Below are 26,363 nucleotides of genomic sequence, written 5' to 3'. Positions count from 1 at the left end.
AGCTTCAGTATGGGGCCTCCCACCTTTACAGCATCCAAGTTTGTCCTTTTATTTCAATAAGATTGGTACATCTGAATTGTTTTCTGAAAGAGTTCATATGGTGTAAAACAAAACTTGCTTCTCTAAATAGTAGAACATTCAGCCTTTAAAGTATTGGGATGTTGTCACTGTTGGTAGTGGTAAGTGATCTCAGGACCACAGCAATTAAATGCTCTTAAATCCGAATTTTTAAAAAGGGACTCTTTTGAAACCATGAGCATGTTTTCCTTCTCCGCACTGTTGGAAGTTATTCCACACTGCTGAGTTATTTTCTGTTCTCCTGCACAGTAACAAGGGAATGGAGCATCTCCTGAGCATGAAGTGTAAAAACGTGGTGCCAGTGTATGACTTGCTGCTGGAGATGCTGAATGCTCACACCCTGCGAGGGCAAAGGAAGTCCCCGGCCACACACCCCGAGTTTGGCCCACTGGAGCCAATGGAGCCTGGGGACAGCCTGAGAAATGGGGCACCCCAGTAATTGTGTTGAGACCTGGAAATGTGAGGCTTTTTCAGAGCTATGGGAGAAAACCGAACTGCTGTTTTGGGGCTGCAGAAGTGTGACCTAGGGTGAGCTCTCATCCCTTCTGGATTTGCACATCGGTGTCTTGGGAGGGGCCGCGGGGCGCTCACCTCTGTATTGCTGACATTGCAACAGCTGCACTGCTATAGTGCCTTTTCTGAGACTCTGCAAAAGCACCTTATGAAATCAAGCCTCAGAACAGCACTGTGGGACAGGGAATTGCTGCCTCTCCTTCTCAGAGGCAGAACTGAGAGGGAGAGGTAAAGGGATAGGTTTGAGATGGCAGAAGAAGCTTGGAGAGAGCACATTGGTCTCTGTCTCCCAGAGCAAGACTTTTAAGCACTGACTGAACAATGTCCTCTTTCAGTACGGGATGGTGTGAAATGTAGAACAGCATCATTTGGGACAGATGTTTACCTCTGTGCGCTGGTCCCTGGGGAATGCCTGCTCTGCAGCTGATCTAGATAAAGTGCCGTGGTACAGACAATGTGAAGGAGCTTATCCTCAAATATGCAATGGCTGCAAGAGCCTTCATTTGAAGGTCATTTGAAATAGCTTCTAGGGTCAGTTCAGAGCCTCGGCAGAAATTTTAAATTGATCTAAAGTTTGTATTTTAAACACTCACACTATTATCTGCTTATAATTCTTCAGTGCTTTAAGCAACGACCAAATCATCTGAATATTTCAGTCAATGCTGACCTTTGAAATGTGTTTTGTCTGTGAGATTATCATGTTGTTTTATATATTTATTATGATGTTAAATCTATTCTAATAATTAGGTACAAGAAGTTGCTCTGTGAATATTAACTGTTTGTATTTGTATATGATCTGCTGATCAGGCCTTGTGAAACCAGCTAGAAAAAGAAAATCTTCCCACTCCTTTGACTGGTGTGTGGAATTACGTCCTGCCCACCCGAAACCTCTTGCAGGGGTGAGGCACTGGATGGGAACATGGATGGGGATCTGTTTTTGGCTGCTACCCTGAGGTTTGCTGCTTGCTTGTCCTCAGCATGCATGGCACCTTGTGCTGTGGTCTTCATATCTTTATAGGAGCCCTCAAAGAGCGAGGATGGGGATAATGGTAAATGTGAAGATAATGTGAGGATGGGGATAATGGTAAATGTAACGATGGGGATAATGTAAAGCACTACTTTGCTTTGCAAGTGTGATGACTTGTTTGAATTACACTGAAGATGTAGTGGTTTAAACTTCCTTTTTTGTGCTGATTTCTGCATGTGTTTAAGCTGCACTGAGTAAAAAAAAAGAACCTGATTAAATGGCCTGGCTGACGACCTCAGAGATCAGCAGGGTGGTGGCATCCTTCATTCTGGTAACTGTCTCTCTACATGGAAGCATTTAAATATAGCACATGCATGTTCTGGGCATTATGGTAAAATAAATTGGGATCACACCAAAAGTCTATTTTGAGCCAATAAGTCTTTTGCATTAGGGACTTTGATTAGTATGCCATTTGCATATTTTGAATAGTCAAACCATTAATCTTGGTCTTTTAAAGCCAAGGACAGTATTTTTTTATAGGAGGTTTTCAGTGAGTTACACATCTATTGTCTGTTTTGATCTTGTACTATACCAGATGCTGCTGCTGATTTAAATTTTTACTCTCTGCTTTTTTATTGTTTTTAAGAAACTGTAATATAGCAGTGTCCTTCTAAAGATGTGTAATATTTACAATGGAAAAAAGGAAAAAAATGTGAGTACAGTCTTGAATTTATAGGTACTTTCATTTTGAGAGATGTTTTGCTGTAAAACAAACCTGTCTCAGTATTTCTTGGGATTGATTGTGGTCTGGCCTCATTGCCTGTTGTGTTGTTCTTTCTCTGATTTTCCTTATCCTGTGTAATCTTTTGGTTTAATACGGTTTTTCGAAGAAATGTTTAAGTGATTTGTTTGTTTTGCTTTAAAAGTGCTGAATTTATGTACAATCTTGGAACAAACCTTTTGAAGAGAAAATGGAAAAGACTGGGTATAAATCATGAAATTACCTTCTAAATGGAAATTTGCTGTAGATTGACTGTAAAAGGGATGTGCTGCAGTTTTGTGCTACATGGTGGTGTTCATATATGTTGCTATTAGTACAGAGCAAATAGGAAAACGTGATTTTAATCTACTTTTTGTCTTGTTGAACATAATTTTATTAAAAGTTACTAACTGTTTTAAAATGGGTGAAAGTCAACAGCTTTGGAGTCTGGATTAATGTAGCTGTGTTCATGCTGGGATGAGGAGAAGATGCTCATCTCCAACAGCACAGGGAGGTGTGTGGCAGTGACTGAATGAGGGTGCCTGGGTCTCTTGAGAGAGATGTTGGGTTTGTCTTGGGTCTGTCTCAGATGCTGCATTCCTGGTGTGGACATCCCTGTCCCTGCCAGCCTTGAGCAGAGCTGTCACACTCTGCTTCCATTTGGAAATCAGGGCTTTTCCAGTCTCAGTGTGGATGAGTGGGGTCCTCAGGGGCTCAGAGAAGGGAGGGGCTGGTTTATTGCTTCCCTTCACTGCTTGGCTGTAACTCAGCTTCTGCTGGTGCCTGCCAGAGGTGCTGCTGCTGCTTGGAGAAATTGTGCTGCAGTTCTGGGATGTTCACTTAGGCGAGCAAACCTGGCTCAGGCAAGGGGAAAACTGTCATGCATTAAAAGAAAAGAAAATAGGAAGGAAGGCCAAACTTATTACCAGCATACATAAGGAAAACATGCTGAGCTTCCACTCTCAAGTCTGGAACTGGAATCAGATGGTAAAACAATCTTAGCTGGGTTTTTTTCCTCTTTTTTTTTAAAAAGAAATGTGGTTTCAGACAGGTGAAAAGCTTTGTCTCCAGGAATGTGAAGCCTTTTCCACACCTCTGTCTTCCTTCAAATTACTTATTTTTGGTGCTGTCATTTTCCACTCAGAGAGGAGAGTGTGTGGGCAAGATATGTAGATATGTTGAAACATTCTCCTTTGAGATAATGTCCAACAGGGTAAGTGCTCCTATAAAATAGCAAACTAAGACAGGTTAGTAAACTAAGCATTTGAAGATACTTTTTAAAAATAAATGTGCATATTTCCATAGTCATATTATGTTAACTTCTTGCTGACTGGATGATAGATCCATACAGGGACCATCATGGTGAAAGAAGATAATCCTTTTAAGCATTTTAAGTGCTGGAATTTTTATTTTACTCTTGATGGACTGGGGAGTATGAAAGATAGTTGTTGTGTTTACATCATTACAGTGATTTAGCAGAGCCTAAAAATGCAGTGAGGCCCAGAAAGCTGCCTGTTGATGATCCTATTTGAGCTGCACCAGCCATCATCCTCTTCTGAGGTAAGAATTCTTGTTTGTTTGTCTTTTAGCACAGAATTATGGAATGGTTTGGGTTGGAAGGGACCATCTCCCCTGCCAGGGGCAGGGATACCTTCTACCAGACCCAGCTGCTCAGAGCTCCATCCAACCTGGCCTTGAACATTTCCAGGAAAGGAGCATCCAAAACTTCTTTGGGTGACCTTTTCACTGCCTTAACACCCTCACAGTGTTCTGTCACTCCATGTCCTCGTCAATAGCTCCTTTCCAGCTCTGTTGTAGCTCCTCAGGTACTGGAAGCTGCTCCAAGTATCTCTGGAGAGCTCCTCTCCCTGCAAGGATTTTGACAGAGCCTGGCCAGGTGTCTCCAATCCACCTCACCCTCCTCCTCAGGAGGTTCTGGCTGCAGATTGTGGGTGTAGGACTCACCATGGAATAGTTTTGAACATGCCAACCATGTTCCAGCCAGGGAGCAGCAACTGGATTTTACCCTCTAATTTCTGTACTGTTGAGATGGGAATGTTACTGCTCAGTTTCCTCTAAGTTACCCCAGGCCATCTTTTCACACTTCCATACAGTCAGGCCTAGGAGCCATGGAAAGACCTTTGATACCTCAGAAAAAATGGTTTGACATTACTTAAATGCAGTGAGGTAATGGGTCAGCAAAGCAGTTAAGATGTGGTCATCTGTTGTGCTGACCCGGTGCCCAAACCAATTCTAAAGAGACTTTGGAACTGCAAATGGGAGCAGGAAAAGCAAGTAGATTGCTACAATATGGAACGTTTATTCACAGTCTTTTACTACTGAAGTGTGATGTGTTAAATAGCACTTTGATAGCTAAGACTCCATGTTATTTATGATCTGTGTATTATTTAACTCCATCTTTACACTTAGGAGTCCCCTACACTCCTCATGCATTGCTGAGTGTTAATGATTTCCATTAAGTGTACAAAGAAAATGAGACTGCTTTGCTATAAAAACGCCAACATCTGCTGCTACTGCCTCAACAGCCAAAGCCTTCTTCACTCATCACAGTGTCACAGATTAGCTGGCAGAGCCATTACCAGTGCTTACTGCCCATCTCCTATGCCTGTTTTCCACAAAATGTTTTGTTCTGAGTCCTGTCGTTTTAGTTTCAACATTTCACTCTCTGTGAGTTTGTAATGGAAACGACTGAAAGTGGTGCCTTTTAAAGGACTTTTTGTATGTTATGGTAATGTGAAAATAACCCGACAACACCCCAGCCCCTCCCTTTCCCCCAGCTGTCTTTAGTTCTGTGAACTGATGGTGTTTGTCTGCTGTTGTGTTTCATTCAGTTATGGATTGGTACAGCTGACTGAACAGGCATCATGAGATGTAAATACATGGCTTTTTGTTCACTTCTCTCCTGCAGCTGAGCTCAGCCTGGTCTCATGAGCAGGTAATGTGTGTGCTCAGTGCCTGAGGGACACCCTCCACCACACCAGGTTGCTCCAAGCCCCATCCAACCTTGAACACTTCCAGGGATGGGGCAGCCACAGCTTCTCTGCACAACTTCTTCCAGCACCTCACTCCCCTCACAGCAACATATTTCCTCCTAACACCTAATCTAAAGCTGCCCTTTGGCAGTTTGGAGCCATCAGCCTTTCTCCCTCCACTACATCCCCTTGTAAAAAGCCCAGCTCCAGCTCTCTATTAGGTCCCCTTTAGGTACCAGAAGTTGCTCTGAAGTCTCCCTGGAGCCTTCTCATTGCTCCTGGCTATCCTGAAGGGGGGCAGATGTAGCTGAGAACAGACTGAGGCCTCACCTCACTGCCAAAAAATAAGACTTCAATTCAAAACTAGTTTTGGCTTGGTTTGATTTCTCAATGCATGTGCACAACCATAGTGGGGCTGTGCTTGCTCTCACTACTGCGTCTGCCCGCTCCTTAAAATATATTTTTTTTCCTTCCCTGGCCACTTAGGAACTCACTCTTGAGAGAGATGATGACACAAAGAAATTGTTGGGGATATAAAACGACTTGTTTAAAGCAGACTTTAGTGTCAGCCTACAGTGCAGTGATTATAATCAATTGGAAATAAAACTATTTAAAATAGGTGTGGAAGAAAAGAGATTTAGGCTATTTCCCATTTTTTTGGTGACATTTTGAGATAATTTCTTGAAAGCTCCTCTTTTTATATATTACATCAGCTCAACTATTTGATATAACTGTTCATAATGAAAGGAAATTGTAGGCTATGAATTTTTCCTTAAACCTTTTAACATTGTTCAATTTTTCCCTTGCACAGGTTCTTTAATGGAAGAAGAACTGAATATCACATCAGCACCACCTATTACTTCTTGGCAGAAAGGTCTGCATGGGCATTTGTGACAACCTGGCAATGAAATAATGGTTGGAGCTGGCTCGTTCTACAGAGGAAGAAACTTAAATGAGCTCCATCTTAAAGCAATTGCTTTGAAAATATCAAATAATGATTGCAGAGGGGGAGAGGACAGTGTGTGTGGCTGTGAGGGGTGAGGGGGATCCATCTCTGGATACAGCCCCAGTGTGAGAGCTGTTGGTGCTGGAGCACAAGTCTGGCACCTCACCACAGCTCATGAGATTAGTTTAATATCCTGGAAATAAACCACAGAGGGTTTGCCACCATGACTGGGAAAAAGCTGTTGGTTTGACCATACTCTGAACATCAGGACGAAGAAGTTTGCTTCATAAACCTCCCTGCCAGCAACCACCAGTGGTGACAAGTGTAAAAAGGGTGGGACAACTCACGGCTAATCAGAGGCCTTATTTTCTATGGGTAAGCACTGTAGAAAGTGGTTAATTAATTCTCATTGTAACACACAAAAAGCTTTTGACCAAAGCCCTTACTGCTGCACTGAGCTCTCCTCCACATGCATTTCCTCACTCCAACTATAGAAAGTCAGTTCCAGAGTGGCAAATAGTTCAGCAAAATTACTAGTTTCAAACTAGTAATAAGCATTAATTGGTTCAAGTTTGCATTCTTCCTCCAGGAAATCAGTTGCAAAGGAAAGGATCTGTGCCCCAGAGAACACAGATCCCACTGATGGATTTGTGATCTCTTGCTCTGACAAGCAAGGGAGTGAGTGGTTGTGCTTCTTCCAGCACTACTCTTGTTAGCAGGCAAAGAAATGGATTCTTCCAGGGGTGGAAGGGGCAGCACTGCTGGAACATGAGGCTCGTCCCCCCCACTAGACACACCCACAGTCCTGCAGACATTGGCAAAATTTTAATGACAGTACTCAAACTGTACAACCGAGGGGCAGGGACAATGCTGACTGTACACAGTGTTTCTCCAGCCACTGCCCACACGCCAGTTTCATTTTAAAAACAAAGCTTATAAAAATGCACAATTCTCTTCCAAGGTACTGTACACTATTCAGCAGGTTAAAAACTGAAAAAAAACCAATTTCATTAAAAAAGTCATTGCACTATTTGTATACATCAGGGATAGTCTACATAATCATGTTCATCTAGAAAATATGTGCATCATAAACCATCTCCATGCAATGCAGCAATTCCTTATTTCAAAGGTGGTATAAAAAGACAACACAGCAATCCTAACCACTAGAACACTTTATGTCAAACAAAACAAATGTGCATCATGATATTGAATGATGAATAAAATACAGTAACAAAGATGCAAAAATATGCAATATTTTGTTTCCACCAAGTGACTACAGTACCAAAAGATACAAGTAACATGAAGTGTGTGCAGAAATCATGTTAAATGAAGTCCCTCTTCACCCACTTGTTTGTCTTGCTAACCCAAACCAGAGTGCTATGTTTAAGATTACTGTGATGTCGTTTCTGCATCTAAGAACTCAGTATCCAAACACCTTGCAAGCTTAAGAGCACTGCCCCTATAAAATAGTGTATCTATTGCATCGAAGTATAAAGTGTGTTGCTTACAGTTTAAAAAAAATCTATAGAAAAAAGTTTTGTTTTCCGTACAAAAACGCTGAAATTTTGTCAAGATATACATTTTGAGATGTGAAACTCACTGCTTGATTGATGCTAGAGCAGCATGAGAGGAAAAAAAAAAAACCAAAACAACAACAAAAAACAAAAGCACCACCCAAGAGTGTTTTGGTGTGACTGCAGGGTGTCCTAGGTCGGGGGCGGCCCGTTGGTGTAGCGCAGCATGGGGTAGAAGGAGCGGGCAAAGTTGTTGGCCTGGGTGCAGCTGTAATCTTCCTCAGAGGAGGGGATCATGCAAGCCAGGAGCAGAAGCAGCAGGAAGAACAGCTGGAGAGGCAAAGCTGCTCGTAACACTCGGTAGAAGAAGGAGGGAGACCGAGGGTTTGCCTGCACGGGTTGGGGATGGCTTTCGCTCCTGAAAAGGACAAACAAAGAACAGGCACTTCAGGGTTTGAGTTAAACAAGTTGGTTTTACCCTGTTTTCAGATGCAGGCTTAGCTTTCCCCAGGAGGAAAACAGACCATTCCCAACAGGTGTTGAAGCACAAAGGAAAGACATCATGCATACAGACAGGTTCTCTGCCCTGGCATTACTGAGATATACTCTTTCAACAGGCCCCAAGGGACTGGGGGTTAAGTTCTCCCTTTGTCCGTCATGGTCTGTACCAAGTGGCTCTCAGGGGCAAGTTTCTTTTTCCAGGCATGCAGGTGGAATTAAAGGAGGATTTAAACCTAAAATATCCCCCATTTGGCACAAAAAATATCTTCTCAAACTAGGGGTTGCACTTCACTGTGGAGGTCCTGGAGCAGAAGTGCTAAAGGAAACCATTCCCTCAGGAGCAGCCCGGAGATGGTAGGCAGAGGGGACTCTTCAGGTAGGCAGAAATCCCCTCCACCCATGTGTCAACCTACAAGGAACAGCTGCCCAGGTCTCTCCTGGCACACAGCTCATCTCTGCCATATTCACTCTTTTTCTAGAGATCAGGCATAGACAAAATATTACCTTGTGCTGCTGCCATTCCTGCCATCAGCAGTTCTCCTGAGGGCCATCTGTTGAGAGAAACAGCTTTTAGTATCCAGGTTTCAGAAACTACATGGAATTTCTCTGAAAAGACAGCTGTAGATTTTAAAATCCAGTTGTAAATGCTGTAATAAAGGTACATGGACCTAAAAAGTAAAATAATTATAGTTGAGGAACTTCCACACTAAATATGTCAAAATACACTATATGCTGACAGCAAAAGATCAGGAAAAAAAATACTTGCCTTCTTCACAGCAGGGCTGGATTTCTCTTCTTCTGGACTGTAGACTCCTGAGTCCAAATCATCTGGGACTAGCAGGAATGTTTTGGTATCCTGAAAGATAGCGCCACCTTCCTCTTTAAAATGCACATTCAAAACTCACAATAAATGAAGTGCAAAAAGAACCACCTTTTGCTGCCTCTGTAGGTGCACAGCCCACTACCCCTTCATATGAGCATAACCAGTTTCCCAGAATAAAGAAACATTCACAGTGCCCAGCCTGAAGGAATTACAATGGAATGGGTGCATACTGGTATTAACTTGAAAATATCTCTGACAGGCCTCAGGATAAGCAACCCAGTGCTATGAACTTCAAGTCCTACGTGTTCATTACACACTCCTAGCCTGATACCTGGTTTGGATCACACAAATTCAGGTTGGAAAGGACTTCAGGAAGTTCATCTAGTCCAACTTCTTGCCCAAAGACCTGACCAAAAGCCTTACACAGAGCTTTATCCTCTCTGCTCTTCACAGCCCTCCAGGACAGAGGTAGCACAACCCTCTGTTATACTCCTGTACTAGCTTTGGGGTGCTGAAGTCCTTCCTACAGCCAGAACTGTTCTTTTATCAGTTTATGAAGGTGGAAGTACTAAAGCTTTAAGTCAGTTTTTTTTATAAATACCTTCACTCTTAATATGCTATTCCTTTTCAGCAAAGAAGATCTACAAACAAGTGTTTAAATTCCGACTCACCAGATTGCCTTGTATTGTTTTTAAGTCGTGAGAGACTTGGTCAATCAGCTGTTTCAGTTTTGTTCCAATTACATGGACCTTCTCTTCCTCTTCAATGTAATCACCATCTGACTTTAGCAGCAGGTAAGCAGTGAGCTCTTGGAGGGAGTTTACATTAAGCTGTTGCTCCAGCAGCTCTTTCTCCAGTTGCTGAGAATAAACAAACAAAAAACAGCACAACAGACTGTTACCCTCAACTTTATGGATGTTCTCCCAAAAGGAGGAACTCTGGAAGGCTTTAAAGAACAACACAACCTGCCTGAGCCTCCACAAGGCACAGGAATGTTTATTACAGCTACATAGGAAAGGGAGTTCTCTTGAAGAGACTGGTTGTACCTGCTTGAACTACCATTTAAAAATAGTTCTGGCAGCAGGTAATTCATCCAGAGAAGACATTAGATTTTGGAAATTGGAGGTCTTACTCCAGCATAAAGACTACTCATAAGGAACTTTATGATGATGTGTAATTATGGAAAAGTGCCTTGTAGTAGCAATATCCTTGTCCATTTCAAAAACCACCCACATACCTGAACACAACACATCTAAGGATAGGCTGCAGACACTGAGAGATAAACATCCTGCTCTTCACTGTGTGGTGAGAGCTGAGGTGCTGCACTTAAGACTACACTTACCATTAGCTCCTTCTGGCATTCCAGTATTGTGTTGAGATCAGCATTGGGATCTCTGATTTGTGCTTCATTCCTGCGGTGTTCAGCACTTGCTAACCACAGGATTAGCTTTTGGCTCTGGTCATGGAAATCCTAAAGAATCAAAAAGATTGGCACATAAGAGGATTGCAGTGCCTTCACCTACAAACAAAATGCCCAGCCCAGATTAGACAGAGCCACCACAAATTCACAATTAGTGAGGGTACAGAAACCTTGTTAAAGTACTCCAGTAAAAGGGCATTATCCACTTGAAAGTTATTTTTACCAAACCATTTCAATCCATCAGAGGCAACTTTATCAGGAAACAAAGTGTCCTGGATTGTGAGTGACCATTCCACTGATGTGCAGGAATTACCCCTCTGCCCTCTCCTCAACAGAATCCCCAAGAGTTTTCCCTTACAAGCTGGCATGTGGTATGCACCTGGCAGTGCAGTAAGGCTTGTTGTAAACCCTTCCTCCAGTTGTCCAGGGCACGAGTTGCTTTCTCCCAGTGCAAGTTGACCTTCCGAAGCCTGTTCTGCAGCTCCTTGAACTCTGTGCTCTCTGCTTTCTGGAATTCTTTGCTGCTCAGGTTAGCAGAAAGCAACACTGCTTTGTAGTTGTCAAATGCTTTAAGCATGTCCTGGTTTTAAAAAAAAAAAAAAAAAAAAAAAAAAAAAAAAAAAAAAAAAAAAAAAAAGAGGATTAGGAGCTTTTATGAGGGATGAAAAACATGTCTATTTACAATAAGACTATGTGCTCAGAAATATCACAAGTATTGGGAAGGATGCTTGAATCTGGTGGCTTTTTAATAAGCGAGGTAGGTTCATGTTTGAGTTTTTTTTAAAGCCAAAACCTTCACTTTGAAGAAAATGTGTGTGAGTGACTGGGCTTGTGCTTCTCCCTAAGTCACAGGCATTATGGCTTAATCCACATCTGCCTTTCAATTCCTCTGAGCTGCCTCCTTCCCTGGCATTTGGGCAAATACTCCCAGAGATCATCACATGGTATTTTCTCCTAATTGATAAAGATTTTGCCACCCCAGAATCCTAGAATAATGTGACGGGGACATCTGGAGGTCTCTACTCCATTCACCTGTTTCACACAGGACCAATTCAAACTCCAAGGAGGATGCTCAGGGCTTCATCCATTTAAATTTTCAGTATCTCACAGGAAGGAGATTCCCCACTCCCTCTGGGCCCCTGCTCCCACACCAGACCACTCCCCTGTGAGAAATTATTTTTCTTCTCTCTGGTCTGAGTTTCTGTCAGCCCATTTATCTCACTTCTCAAGGTCCTGCCTGCGTTCCTCCTCTCCCTTGGTATCACAGGGGGAATAATATGAAATTTGCAGTCATGGTCATACCATCTAACCCCCTTTATGTTAAGGCTGAGCCTATATTTCTGAAAGTTTTTTTTAAAAAAGAATGCCAAACAATACATTCCTTGTACCCTCCAGTTTACAGTTTGAATCAAGGGTACTCAATCTTTTCCAAGCTGCTCTTGCAGTAGGGAAGTAAGAGCTGCAGGATGAATCCCACAAACCACAAAGCTCAGATTGCTTTTCTCAGCAGCCTTCCTATCCAAGAGTGTCAATCTTTGTATTTTCAAGATCTGGGTTCCACTTGTAGAAAACTACTGGTCTAAATTACTTTTCACCCATCAAAGGATACTGTCCCCTCCTCTCCTCCAGGCAATAAAGTTTCTTTTAATATCAGACAAAGCAAAAAAGTTTCTTTTAATATCAGACAAAGACTTCTGAACACCAGTAAGCCGGTCTGCAGGCAGACTGACTTTATCCTTATCCCAGGCAATTGGGATGTCCTACACCTCATGAAATTCATTTCTTAATGCACACTGGCTCTTTTAACACCCCTCTAAAGCCAAACTGTCTGAAAATGGGATTTACAGCCAGCTGGACTCCTCTTAAGCAGATGCAGAAGAGAGAAGTGAAGCTCTGCTCTTTGAGGATGTCAGACACCCAACTCCAGGCTGAAGGGAAACACCTCCCTCCACTCAGGAGGCACCATCAAACCTTTCCTAGGGCTTGGTGCCTAATCCAGACTGGCTGAAGCAGTCAGAGTAGATCTTACTGGAGTGCAGAGTCATTGTCCCTGGCCTAATAACTACTCCAGGACATATACTCAGCATGCCTAAGAAATCTCTCCTCTGTCCTGCAGTGTCCTGTGAGCATCACCCCAAGGGTGACACCAGACTGACCAGTAGCCTCTGGGTGACTCCACATAGAGCAGATGGTGAGGTGTGAGCACACAGGAAATTCGCACTTCCAAAGATCTTAGGAACACTTGTTCTCTCAGACTTCAACCTGAGGCATTTCATTGCCTGAGTCCCAGTCCTCAGCACTCACATGTGCCCTGGTAACCTGTTGGATCAGCTTGCAGAAACCACAGTTTTAGAGCAGATCGTTGTCAGCCTCCTGCTGGAATTACACCCTGCCCTTAATTCAATTAAAAAAAAAAAAAAAAAAAAAAGGCAGCCTAGACTTTGCAGCCTGTTGACCTGGCTCATTTTCAATCTCTTTCTGGTTTGCAGAGAGGGGAATGGCACAAGGAAAAGATGTAGGTATCACTGTACAAGAAATCAGAGAAAAGTGGAGAGGTTTTTACTTCTGCCCACCAATCTCTGTATATGAAGACAGAAGCACCTTGCCAAAACCCTCTTTAGTCCTCTTAGCTGAGAGCAGTTCAGCTCTCCTGTGGCACAGGAACATTGTTATTGGCATCCCTGCTGCCAACTGATCCCAGGAGAACACAGTGATTAAAAACATCAGAATCTCGAGATCCCTCTTCTCTGTAGGCCATAACTTACTTTCAATTTCTTGACCTTTTGTTCCAGTGCCTGCATGCTGGTTGGAAGCTTCACCCTCTGCAGCTCTTCCAGCTCTTGCTCAGTTTTATCAAGCCAAGCAGAGATGTCACTGAGGTCTGAGTCCAGCTGCTGCCACTGCTGCAATTTCTGTTTCATCCTAAGTTTATTTCTGAGGTCTTGAGCTTGGATGAGCTCCCACCTATCAATAATGCCTGCAAATCATAGAGAAAAACCATTTAAATCTCCAGTAAAGGAAGGAGTGTGAAAAATAGATGCAAGATGTTTTCAAAGAAAATAATTCTCCATTCTACTTGAAATCAAATAACTGCTTTAATGTGTGTTACTGTCATTCAGTGTCTAAATTTCCTATTGTTGGTCAAGTTATCCATGTAAGAATACTACACAGAATTTTAATTACATTAATTGGAGATGTTTTAATTCACTTGGAAGAACAGACCCAATGTAAGGAGACAGAATTCAATGAGCCCAGTTGCAATTTGGTGAACACCAAAATTCAGCATGGGATGAATATGATCTAGCAGTTAGAACTTGGGTTTGTGTTTTATGTCTGTGTGTAGCTGCTGGACAGAGCCCAGAGGAAGCCACAAAGATGATGAAAGGGCTGGAGTACCTCTCCTGTAAAGACAGGCTGAGAGAGCTGGGGCTGTTTAGCCTGGAGAAGAGAAAGCTGCAGGGAGACCTTTAAGCACCTTCCAGTGCCTGCAGGGGCTCCAAGAGAGCTCGAGAGGAACTTTTGACACGGGCTTGGAGTGATAGGAGAAGGGATGGCTTTAAACAGATGGAGGGCAGGTTTAGATTAAATATTAGCAAGAAATTCCTTACTGTGAGGGTGCTGAGGCCCTGGCCCAGGTTGCCCAGAGCAGCTGTGGATGTCCCAGCCCTGAAGTGTTCCAAGGCCAGGCCGAATGCGGCTCTGACCAAACTGGGCCAGTGGAAGGTGTCCCTGCCCATGGCAGGGGGGTTGGATAACTCTTCCAACCCAAACCATTCTAATGACTCTGTGTTTCATTAATTTAATGCTAAAGGACACAGAAATGCCACCTGTGTGATCACTGACACTTTCTGAAAGCACATCTCAACTATTCTCAGGCTATTTCTATTCATCTCATGAATGGGACACAACTCTGGACCAGAGATTTGTGAGACCAGAGAAACAAAGTAAGCTGGTGCATGTAGCTGCAGCCTTCTTTTTATCACACGATTTGCTTTTGTGACTGCAGTACAATGTGTTGTTACAATCTCAAGCACTTGAAACCAGGAATGAGGTCCTAAAAGGTCAAGAGAACCAGCTTGCTGGTCTGTTTGCATGAAGGGACCACTGTAAAGATACTGAAGAACAGAATGGATTGCCGGCTTTGAAAACACATTTCTGCAAATAGGAGCTGTAACATCTTGTTACATGGAGTACCAGTAACTCCACAGAGCAATCTTATTTTAGACAGAACCTTTGGTTTGAAATCTGATTAGAAGTCTCTGAAGTGTTCAGTATCAGACAAAAGTGAAATTGTTCCCATTTACTACAAGCAGCAAAGAGACAGAAGTATGGTATGAAAGAAAAATCTCAATTCTGACAGAAAATGTGAAAGCTTTGAACAGCACACATTGGTTGGACAGAACCAGATGACAAGGGAGCTCAGTGAAACTTGGAAATTTGGCAAAATATACTAATTTTTTTTTTTTTTGTTTCCAAATATGCTGCCATTGTGCCATCTCTGCTTTGTCCCCCCAGAGTCACAGGACAAACCCCACAACCACAACGTCACTCCTAATGCTCTGTACCTGACTGCTTCTCTGCTGCTGCTATGCTCACAAGTTCTTGGTCATCTTGGGGCTCCTCATCACTCATGTTGGCAGATGGAATTTTCTCCTTGCTGCTGCTGCTGCTTGCAGAGCTGAGCTGCTTCACCTGGAATGACATTTTGGTGTGTGAGCCCTGCAGGTTAACAGGATGTCAAAGGTCCAACCTAATCTGTGTTACTCTGGGGTGCCTGGGCTGCTGCTGAGTTTACACTTACAGTTTACACTGGCTCTCTGTGCCTTTCCAGTAAACAAACACACACCATGGTGATACCACTTACTACAAGAGTGGACATGACAAATTAATTGCTTTTGCACTACATGTACCAGACAACGTAAAATTGCTGACGTTTTTTGTTGAATTGTGGATCTTGGCACTATTAATAATGTCAAAGGCTCTGAGACTGGATTAATGATGACATAAGCAATAATGATGACATACCAATACCACCCTGTCTGGAAGAGAGCTGACAATGGGTCCAGATCCACTGAGCCTGGTAGCTGCTGGTGAAGCCATGGCTGGCAAACAGCCACCAAGGCTCAGGCACTAATGGACATTTTGGCACATTTTTCAATGCCTAGAAGCAGATTAAATGGTGTATTGCATATGAAGACCCTTCAAATACACTTAGGAAAGGGAAATATGTCAGGAAGTATCAAGAGATTCACACCCTGTCCTTTGGGGGCGATTAAATTCTCCTAGACTTGTCCTATGACAATAGAGGAAAGAAGTTCCTCCAGACCCTGACTGACCAGGAGTCCAACCCGAGCCATGATAAAATGTCTAAGTTTGAGTTAAGTGAAAATTCCCCACTTCAACTATTCTCCTTGATGCTGGATGAGGGAAGAAGGTGGAGTTACACAGAACAACAAACAGACTGTGTAGCAAAGGTACAGTGCCCACAGAGGCTCCAACTCACATAGTCTGGTTTATAGGGAGGACTTGTCTCTGCTCCAGACAACACATTTCCAGCCATCTCTGCCTGGTTATATCTGTGTTTCCTGCAGACTGGGCTACCCGGAGAATGCCAAGGATGAGCTTCTGAAACAGACTTTCCTGAAACAAACAAAACCAAAACCACACACCATGAGTGCAAGATCCCACCTCCACAAGGAAGCTGTTGCTTTGTATTAAGTTAGAAAGCGCTTTGAATAAAATGGCATCAAGTTATGGCATAAAAATGACAGTTTTGCAGCTTTCCTTGCAAAGCATGCACATTTGCAAAACATCAACAGTGTTTCAAAGGTAATGAGATGAGAGCCATGCAGTTATGGGACATTCTGTTTTCTTCTGGAAAATGCTTGAATACAGGTTAGAGTATTCAAAAAAAAAAAAAACAAAACCAAACCAAAAGACAAGGCTGCACCATGGTTTTGTAAAGTTTGCATCCCAACAATAACCATCACACATCTGCAACATGTCAGAGGGAACAAGTTAGACATGTCCTGGTTTGGAGAATGTTTGTTCTGGATTTAACAGACAGGACACACATAGTTCTGTCATGCACAAACCACAAAAAAATACTCGCAGAGTTGGAGCTACTGCCTTCAGTAGTTATGCAACCAAAATTAGCAACAACCAAAAACTCATACTACCCAGAGCAAACCACCAAGAAAGAACCAAAAGACTTTGGATCAGTACAATGAAATGCACGTTAACCACCTTGGCATTTACCAGGCAAAATCTAAATGGTGTGTTCTTGACTGCTTTTAATGTCCATGTGGATACTGCAGCATAAGAACACCATGACAGGATGAGACATGGTGTCCACACAAGGCAGGAAGTCAGACATTACGTATGAGAGAGGTTGAGGAATATAGCGTGCAGCACAGGGAGATTGCCATGTTCAGACACATGCATTAGCAGGTGCCTACCAGAAGATGCTTTCAAAGTTTTTGTGGTCATTTTAAGATATGCCTCAGGGTTTTCAGTGATTTCTACATCTGAAAAAAGAATAATGTCATTTTCCTCACTATTCAGTATCTTCCAGCTATTAAAAACAACTGAAACAATGAGGGACAGCAAAGACAAAGAACAAAGTAAGTGGTTGGTACCATTTTCAAACATTCTTAAACAGTAAGGCTTCTAAAACCTTCTTATGTTTCTAAAAATAAAAGCTTGGTTTAGACAGTACTCTTTCCTTCATCTAAGAGATGTGTCTGCCCATCTATTAATGGTCCTTGAAAACCAAGCAACAACGTGGGAGAAAGACTTCAATCCCCCTCCCTTCCCACACAGGGACATCCTCCAGCTGTCCCTGTCAAACCAAACTGCTGGTTTGACTCTGTTGGTTCTCACCTGACAGAGCACTGTAGTACGTGGCCTCTTCATCATCTTCATGAGAGGAAGAACCTCCCACGTCACCTGTGTGGTCCCACTCAAGTGGGATGGAGTCAACGCTGACAGGGGTCTCACAGCCTGATCTCTCATGGCCCTGAGTCGGGGGCACAAGGTGGCAAAGGGACTGTGTCGATGAGGGCCCCTCAGTGATGGCTTTCTTATGCCAGGGATCATTCTGGATTTCTCTGGAGTCTTCTTGATCTGTCTCATTTTCAGAGTTATCTTTTTCATCATCCAATCCCTACAAGTAAGTAATTATTGCATATCAGTAAGTTTTACAAGAGATGATTAAGCGAATGATTGAATCACACAGTACTACTAAAGACAGTTTCGTGGTCAGCTGCAACAACCAAAAACCATGTGCCTAAAATTAAAGGGAGAGATAAATTCTGCCTTCTTCCTCTTTTGCCAAAACCAATCCTCACATCAGCCGCTACCTCTCCCCTTTCAAGGCACTCACCCACCACCATAGAATCTCTCCAGTTTGAAGTAGTACCCAGTTCCAAATGGTCTTAACAGGTCAGTAAGGAAATGATGCTCAGGCAGGAGTGAACAGCTACTTGTTCATTTTACTTCCTTTACCTGGCTTTCTAACAAATGTTCTTTCTTTTTGAGGCCAAGCAAACTGAGAATCATCTGAAAGTTCCCAGGAAAAAGCAAGGTGCATGCTGCTCCTCGTTCAGGATTTTCACAACAAAGTGGACAGATGGAATGGACAAATAGATAAAGAGATAGTCTAAGCATATGGTAAGGAAAACAAAGTGGTATTAAAAACACCAAGAAAGGCTTTGAAGCCTTCAAACCACAACTATATAGTTCTGAACCTTATGAACAACCTCTATGCTATTATCCAGATTCTGCAGATGGAGAGGCATGAAAGGATTGGCAACAAAGATTGAGCTAGCCTGGCACATCTACTGCAGAGCTCCTGAGCCCTTGGAGCTCAAACCACTCAGTCAAGCTGCTAGGAATAAGCAACTGCAATTCAAAAACCAAAATAAGCACTGCAATTCAAACACCAAAATCTTGTCAAAGCATTGAAACAACTGTTGCTTCTTACAGGATCCCTTGAAGTCAGTCTTTGATGGAACCGGGCAACTCGCCCAAACACCTCCTGACAGTACCGATGAAGCTCTTCCAATTCATCTTCAATGAGGATGGCATCCAAAGGCTCACTCTTCTGAATCAACTGCTCCCCAAAAACGATTAGCTGATCAATCTTATTGGTGTTTAACGTTATTTCCTGTTGAAAACCCTATTTGGAACATGAAAGAAAAAGAATTACTTCTCCATTGGTCCTTTCTAGCCTAAGGTTTGCCCTTGTTTTCTAGTTCACTGCAAGATAAGCAGCAATTGACATTGTTGTCTAGTTTATTTTGGCAAGTATCTTTTTACTCAAGAGGTCCAAAGGTTTGTTTTATCAGCATAATTACAGTTCCAAATGAAGTGGCATTTTCCACCCATGTGTACCATCAGTATGGCTGCAGTGTCCTGAGCCTGTAGGAGAGCATGATACAAGAATTCAGCTACTCAGGGTTTATTTTTCTGTTGGGTACACACAATCTTTTTCTCAGTAGCCAAGAAGTTTTTTTGGTTCCTTGGGCCTCCAAACTACACAACAGCAAATCTACAGCCCAAAACACTAACAGTGCAGGCAGAAAGGAGAAATCGGCATATGATGTAGGAAAGAACTAGCATATTCTTTAGAAACACTGCACATTCCTGATGTCTAGTTTCTGTTGAAATTCCCAGCCACAAAGATGAGCTCCAAGGAGATTGTACTACAATACCAATTCAAAAAAGATTTGCACCAAAAAATAATGCCTGAATTTAGGAATGTAGCTCTTACTGTCAAGCAGTGTCTGCTGCTTTTCAGGCCTGATACCACTGTCACCGACACATACTGTCAGGAGAAAATGGCAAGACAGAACTGAGCCTCAACACTGAATCTGAATTAAATAATGCACAGCTTAATCTTGATTCAGACAATATGTCTTAACAATTTACTGCTGTCTTCAAACAAATATAACCCTACAGAGATCTGGTGGCCATTGTGGAGTTACAGAAAATGGATGATTCTGTCAGGCAGGGGCAGCCCAACAGGATCACTGGGCTATAGTAAACAACTGCTTCACAAGGATACGTACGTTTAACTGGCGCATTTTGTCATCAAAGTTACTTTTAGAGAAGTGCTCCACATTTGTCAGCTGTAGGTCCATTTCTGTGAGCCAGACAAGGATGCTTTCCCTCGTCCCCTCAAACTCATCTCTGCGATTGGTGAAGTGCTGGATGGAAAAAAGGAGCCAGTCTTACATGACTTCAGCTACTAAAAGAGACAGGTCCCAGGACCTCTCTGAAATCAGTGTTTGATTTCAAAACTCCTGTTCACCTTAAGGCCATCAGGACACAAACAGCAGCATGCCATGTATAAACCTGTCCTCTCCCTGTAGGGATGCTAGAACAATGCCCTATACCAGTACACTATTTGTACAAAAGAGGGAGTAAAATTTTAGCAGTTCAAGATGCTTCTATAAAATTCTTGATTCCATTCCTCCTCCCACATCATTATACCAGTGACAGTTACTTGGACTGAGGCTTAACATCAGATTTGTTCTAAACTTAAAACAGAGATAAACAAAGGAAGCAACCCCCATCTCTAATTAAAGAAATTAAAACTATGAGATTAAAATCAGTTTTTACTGATTTTACAATGGAGAGGCTGGATCATGGATGGCCACACCAGGGTTAATTAATGCACTGTTTGGCATGGCATGCCTCACAGAAGCTGCTAACAGACATGCAGCTTGCCTGTTCTCATGGGTGGATTTACTTTTCAGGAAGGGAATCATGTAACATCCCAAATATAACAATTCATAGCTGCACAGATCAAACCCCATCACTGCTGTCACTGCCTCATCCACTGACTTCTGGAAGCTAGCAGTTTTCCCTGACAGTTGCTTGCAGCACTGCTATATTTAAAAATCTGGCAGTGACAAGTATCCCCCAGGGCACAGCACAAAGTATCTGCCCAGAGATCAGTTTAATTGATGAGCAGGATCCTTCTTTGAAGTGCCACAAATACACTCCTCAAAAACATTCCTCATCAGGCAGGCAGCACAGCAGGAGCTGCTTTCTATCACATCTCCATCTTTATTGCTTTGTTGGTGAATCACAACTTGGCACTAAGTAGAGCTGAGCTGTAAACTCCAAACCATACCTGCACTTGGGGCCCTTTTGTCTCTGCCTCTTATCTATGGAAAGGTGCAAGTGCATGAACACATCCACAAGTGGGGAAGAGGAAACTGATAGGAGCAGTGAATATTACAGTTGACCACTCAAAATATGCACTCCTCCTTCCTTTAAGCTTTTCTTCAGCTACCAAGAACCAAGCTACCAAGGTCAGGTTTATGCCATGTACTCAGTGACTCCCCTAGAGCTCCTCTGCTAGGCCAGTAGCTCAGGATAGAGAGCTGCTCTGATCTAGGCTGTGCTCGTGGGTGATTCCTGCAGAACCCAGTGAGTGCTCCTCACTCCCTCACCCCACTGTGCCCCTACCTTCAGCCTCCTGAGGATGGAAGCCACCCGTTTCTGGAGGTTGTCCCAGCGCTGGTTGCCCTCGTGCACCATCTGTTTGAGCTTGCTGGCCGAGTCGGTGCGGTTCTCGCGGGCCAGGCGCCGGTACTGCTTATTGATCAGCTCCAGCTGCGTCAGGCGCTCGTGGATCTGCCGCTGGAACGCCTGCAAGGCAGCGAGAGGAGCTCATCCCCTGGTAACAGTCAGCATGTGGATATTATCCATCGAGAGGGATGATGCCCTGCCCTTAAAAACAGACCTTCCAGCTGCAAAAACTAAATCCAGATTTTAAGACCTGTATTTTAAATCGTCTGCTCAAACTTAGCTCGCTAGGAGAAGAAAGAAAGAAAGAAAGATCAAACTACAAAAGGCTCTTGCCTATAAAAAGCAAGGCTTTAAACTTTTAAGTGTCTGTTCCGAGCATTGTATTCTCCACATTAAAAAAAATTCTGGAGACAAACAGACATCTGCACACTCACCAAATTATTTATGTTCTATATACTGCCAATGCCAAACCAGTGTTTTCCAGAGACTCGGGCATTTTGCACAGACAGTAAGTATTCAGCAGCATGATGCTGAGCATAAAAAAGGCAGTTAAAAAATTCACCTCAAATTTCTTCAGCTCCTCTTTTGCATGTGTGTACAAGACCTCTGAAGAATTAGGCTTTGCTGCTATATTTTCAGATGCTTTTAGCCAGTCTTCAAAGCGAGAATAGTCATCTAAAAACCTCTGCCACAGACGCCAGGTTTCCTCAATTCTGAGAGAGCAAAAACAGAAAGGTTTTACCACAAGTTAACTATCAACTCTGGATTCTTTAATCCTCCTCAAAATTCAGCTTGTGGCAAAAGCTACAGCGTTTCTACAAAATGCTGCCACAGGCTTCTGTAGGGTAAGAATGGGAGACGTACTTCATTCGCCTTTCCATGGACATGGCACAGATGTTTCTCCACCGTCTGTCCAAGCTCCTGGTGGTTTGCTGGATGGAGTCACACTCTGTCTCATTAGCACACGCATCTGAGTCGTGTAGCAGGACTTCACAGATGTTAAACACAGACTCCACGCCCGCTGTGTGCTGCTCTATGTCCCTCTGCAGGTCCTGCAAAAGAACAGAGTTAGTAGAAGGAAATATGTGTGGCTACATCTCAGCCATGCCCTTTCAAAATGCAGAGGATGGGGAAAGAGCAACTCCCATGTCAGGAAAAGTTGATTTAGCTTTAAAAAAGACTTGCAGGATGAGCTGTGCAGATGACACAGATCAGGAGAGAACCGCCATGCAAAGAAAGGGTTGTCCATCTTCTGTGTCTCAGTCTAAACTCAAGCTTCTCATTAACAGTTTGGACAATTTTAATGTGCATCCAAAATCCAAACCTTACCTATACCATAAATAAATTCTTATTAATTTTGACAGCACAGGATGACTGTCTCGTATCAGGTTACTACACTGAAAGGCTCGTCAGAGAACTCCTAGTGCAGTACGTGCACTTTAGTGACTGATCACAGGCTGCAGCATGAAACACAAACACAGTACACAAGTACCTAGTGTTACACTACTTTTCTTACTCCCTCTTTTAGGGCTCCTGTTCTGACAGACTGTTTTAAAGGGTCTGCCAAAGACCTTTTGTCTAATCTACACTACAGGTTTCTTTTCCAGAGTCTGCACCTCCATGATAGTCCAGCCTTTCATCCTGTACCCATCACTACTCCTAAAGTCAGTGTAATTGGAAGACAGATAAAAAAGCCTTATCTAAATATTTCTTATTGAAAACGTAGAGCTGTACTGTGCTACCAACTTTAAACATTAATAAAATGACAATAGCCACTACAATTCCATTTTTCAACCCATTTCTGCCTTTCCTAATAAAGGATACAGAGACTTTTGCTTGAATAACACTAGAGCAACAAATACAAATGAGTATTTTTCTGACAAAAAGTGAACTGGAATTCTCATGAAATGGTATTTACTGATTTCAGTCAACAGATAAGGCAGAATTAGTTTTACCCTAGACTTTAAAAAAAAAAAAAAAAAAAAAAACCAAACAAAATAAAACAAATAAACCCCTCCAAAATAGACACGGCTTATAGTAAATAAAAAATGAGCTGAAGGAAGATTTTTCACAGAATTCAACAAGCTGCAAGGAGCTGAGAATCACTCAGTGGCATTCCTCAGTGGTTACATGGGTACCTGAATCAAGGGCTGACCCATAAACAGTCAAAATACGGCTTGTGGGATTTGTAGTAATGAACAGCTTTAAGGAATGCAGAAGTGAAATTCTTTACATGGATGAGACTGCCAGAAGGAGACCAAACAGAATTTTTTACAGGTTACTAAGGATTCGCAGCTATTTACTGAGCAAGATGCATCAGTGTCTTTTCAACACACATCTGGGCTCCACAGCTGGGAGCAGGCTCTGCCTCACTACTGGTAGCTGGAGAGTCTCTTCTGAATTCACTAAATTCCACTGGATTTACAGGTTTATTAGTGAAAATGAGAATTCTGACCAGAGATTACAAATTAATTCTGACTTGCACTACAGTAATGTTGCTGGCATGATCTCATTACTTCAGACCATTCTGGGTTCATGGAATAGCCTGGACAGAATCCTAGCTGTTTTCCAAATGACATGACTGCCTTAAGTGAGACAAACACAACAAAATAAGGGAGAGGGTGAGGAACATATATGGAGCCCCAAAAGGATTCCTTCAACTCTGCATAGCATTGCCCAGGGAGCTTTAGCAGACTACACACTGCTAGATGTTTGCACTGGTGAAACAGCTTTGCAATCTTAAAATTAATGTTATTCATGTTGTAATTGTCATCCTTTAATTGAACAAACGTGCCATAAAGCACCTCCGTGGATACGCAAGGCTTTTAAATTTCATTATTCAAGACTGTACAGGTATTGACACTTATTTGACATCCAGTCATGGATGTCAAATAAAAGAAGTCTGTAGGGCATATTTCTCACCACTGCTCTGCTCTTGCTGAAATAATTGTTCCAATAAAACCAGGAAAGAACTTTTTATTTGTTGCATTCAGATAAATATTTCCTCAATGCTGACCAAAAGTAGCTTTTCTTTTTACTGTGGTCTTTTTAGTCAGCACAGTCTTCTCATACCCAGCCTGCTAAAAAGCTACTGTAGGAGTCTAGAGATGCCTAGAGGTCTGTATTTAAAACGGCATCCAAAAGAACCTAAGCAGTAAGTAGCTCTGAGCAGCAGATGATGGCTCCTATAGCCAGCTGAAGCTTGAATGCTCATAATAAAAATAAATTAGTTTGGACACAGCTCCTTTGTGCCCCATGCTCTGTTCTGCCTGGCAATTTAACACACCCTTTGAGAATTGCAAAAGGTTTGAATGAGAAGAAAATATTTCTTTGTGGTTTAGATGACCATTCACAATGCAGATGAAACCACAAGAGGTGCTGGTGCTTTGATCAGCTCCTGCAGAGCAGTCAGTGGGAGCCACCTCCAATCCTGTCACAGAGGAGCTGGCCCTTCCTGTGACATTTGGGACACGAGTACAAGGACAGCCACACCAACCAGCAGAGAAGAGTCCCCCAGGTTTGGGTCACTCAGAGATCCTCAGACATGAAAGCGGAAGCCAGAGAGAAAAGACAGAAAGGATAGGCAGGATACCAGTAAGTGTTTCCCAAAGGCAGATGCCATAAAGCTTCCAAGTTCCAAACCTGGTAAGACTTATTATTGATCTTTAGTTTTGGGCAAGTATTACTGTTTAACACAAAGGTCTGATGACAGCCAAGCATGCAGAACCCAGCGAGACTTACAGCACAACCCTGAGCAAAGGATGACTCCACTAGCAAGTCTGCGCTTTGGAGAAATTCCTTTTTTCCTTGCCTGGCTGCTGGCTAGAGAAATTTACTCCAAGACTGTCCAGCTTCTCTCCTAAGATTCCCCTGGTAAGCCTTGCCTTGGATTAATGCCCACCAACACCCAGCAGTGCGAGGTTGGTTCACACTTGTCTCAGCAGGATTCACACACCAGCTCCCCCAGCCCTGAGGCATCTTCAGAGCCTGCCCCTGGACCAAACCTCAGCCGAAGGTGTGCCTGCACAAATCCACCTTCCAAACCCCAAGCATCCTGCTCTGCCAAGCTTGCTCTGCTGTCTGCAAGGAAGGGACAAGAACTGGAGCCAGCGAGGGCAACACATCAAAACCCAGCACTTGGATCTGTCACGGCCACTTTGTAGAGAGCGGCATTCACACCTTGTCAGTCTAAGTCATCCTCATGTACTCTGCCCACTGTCTGTGCCCTGCCTAGTCTTCAGGCAGTCTGCTGTACTGAACAGAGCAAATTTGCTTTTGTTTGTATTTTGCATGTTTCCCTTGGGTGAAGGGGGGCAGGGAAAAGTTGAAATAGAATACTGAAATTACTGCAAGCAAATAGAAATTTTCCATGTAACGCATCTTGGCAGGAACATGCCATGCAAAGCAAACAGTCAGAAGGGCTTGCTAAAGAAAAGAAACAGGTGATTTTATGCCAGCACCAATCAGCAGCATTTTAGCTCATTTACTCTGGTTGCTGCTATTTCCCACCTGCTGTTCTGCCAGTCTCTTCTGGATTTCTTGGTCATCACAGATGTCATAAACAACAGGCTTGGAAAGCTCAGACTCAATCCGGGCCAACCAGGTGCGAAGGTTACTCATGTTTTTGTCCAATAGTTGTATAAAAGCAAATGTTTCCTTCAGTTTCTTCACCCTAAGCAAACCAGGAAGAACATTTTGTTACAAAGATGGTCAATCAGTGGAAAGGATGTTAGCAGGAGGTGATGACAGGCATGGCTTTATGAAGCCATGTCGCATCAAGCTGCTGCCTGTAAATCAGAGCTGTGTTTTAGTCAAAACCTGCCTAAATTGGCTCAGCAGGCCCCTGCTCTACAGCTGCAAGTAGGTCTTGGGTGAAGACTTTAATGAAACTGTATAAGCAAGGTGAATTTTCATCTGCTAGGGAGCACTGGGCATCCAACTAAGTGGAAATTTGCATCAAAATTTGCCACAGTTGAACTAAAATGGGTATCTATGATCCAATTATCCTGCTGTGAATTTTGCTCGGTGTCTTCTTCAGCAAGCAACAGGCTCACACTAATCAACAAGGTACCACTCTGCCAAGAGAGGCAGAACCTGCACAAACCACCAGTCTGACACCCTGGGAAAACCACAGAATCACAAAATGGTTTGGGTTGGAAGGGCCTGAAAGATCACCTTGTTCCAACCTGCCATGGGCAGGGACAACTTCCAGTATTCCAGGTCGTTGCTCCAAGCCCCACCCAACCCAGCCTTGAACATTTCCAAGGATGGGCATCCACAGCTTCTTTGGGCAGCCTATGCCAGGG

At 43.0% G+C, this 26,363-nt stretch overlaps 2 protein-coding genes across 3 annotated transcripts in view; one reads left to right on the top strand and one right to left on the bottom strand.

The window, feature by feature from the left end:
* Positions 1-2,741, top strand: part of ESR2 (estrogen receptor 2) — a 31,652-nt gene extending 28,911 nt beyond the window's left edge. Inside the window, exon 9 of the mRNA XM_066321633.1 lies at positions 328-2,741. Within this exon, the coding sequence (XP_066177730.1) occupies positions 328-517 (190 nt within the window). The 3' untranslated portion in view covers positions 518-2,741. The remainder of the gene's footprint in view (positions 1-327) is intronic.
* A 4,326-nt stretch (positions 2,742-7,067) lies between these two features.
* The window catches only part of SYNE2 (spectrin repeat containing nuclear envelope protein 2), a 166,785-nt gene continuing 147,489 nt past the window's right edge, over positions 7,068-26,363 (bottom strand). Inside the window, exons 102-118 of one of the 2 annotated variants that reach the window (XM_066321631.1) lie at positions 25,567-25,729; positions 21,922-22,109; positions 21,620-21,770; positions 20,995-21,177; positions 19,587-19,724; positions 18,500-18,694; positions 17,398-17,680; positions 16,974-17,042; positions 16,019-16,155; positions 15,081-15,207; positions 13,281-13,492; positions 10,895-11,095; positions 10,438-10,566; positions 9,767-9,955; positions 9,039-9,128; positions 8,777-8,823; positions 7,068-8,189 (exon numbers count right to left, since the gene is read on the bottom strand). In XM_066321631.1, the coding sequence (XP_066177728.1) occupies positions 7,964-8,189; positions 8,777-8,823; positions 9,039-9,128; positions 9,767-9,955; positions 10,438-10,566; positions 10,895-11,095; positions 13,281-13,492; positions 15,081-15,207; positions 16,019-16,155; positions 16,974-17,042; positions 17,398-17,680; positions 18,500-18,694; positions 19,587-19,724; positions 20,995-21,177; positions 21,620-21,770; positions 21,922-22,109; positions 25,567-25,729 (2,728 nt within the window). In that variant the 3' untranslated portion in view covers positions 7,068-7,963. The remainder of the gene's footprint in view (positions 8,190-8,776; positions 8,824-9,038; positions 9,129-9,766; positions 9,956-10,437; positions 10,567-10,894; positions 11,096-13,280; positions 13,493-15,080; positions 15,208-16,018; positions 16,156-16,973; positions 17,043-17,397; positions 17,681-18,499; positions 18,695-19,586; positions 19,725-20,994; positions 21,178-21,619; positions 21,771-21,921; positions 22,110-25,566; positions 25,730-26,363) is intronic. The other variant, XM_066321630.1, reaches the window with a different exon arrangement.

Source organism: Sylvia atricapilla, chromosome 6 (genome assembly GCF_009819655.1).
Source record: "Sylvia atricapilla isolate bSylAtr1 chromosome 6, bSylAtr1.pri, whole genome shotgun sequence".
NCBI lineage: Eukaryota > Metazoa > Chordata > Aves > Passeriformes > Sylviidae > Sylvia > Sylvia atricapilla.
This window is presented reverse-complemented; position numbering and strand designations above follow the sequence as displayed.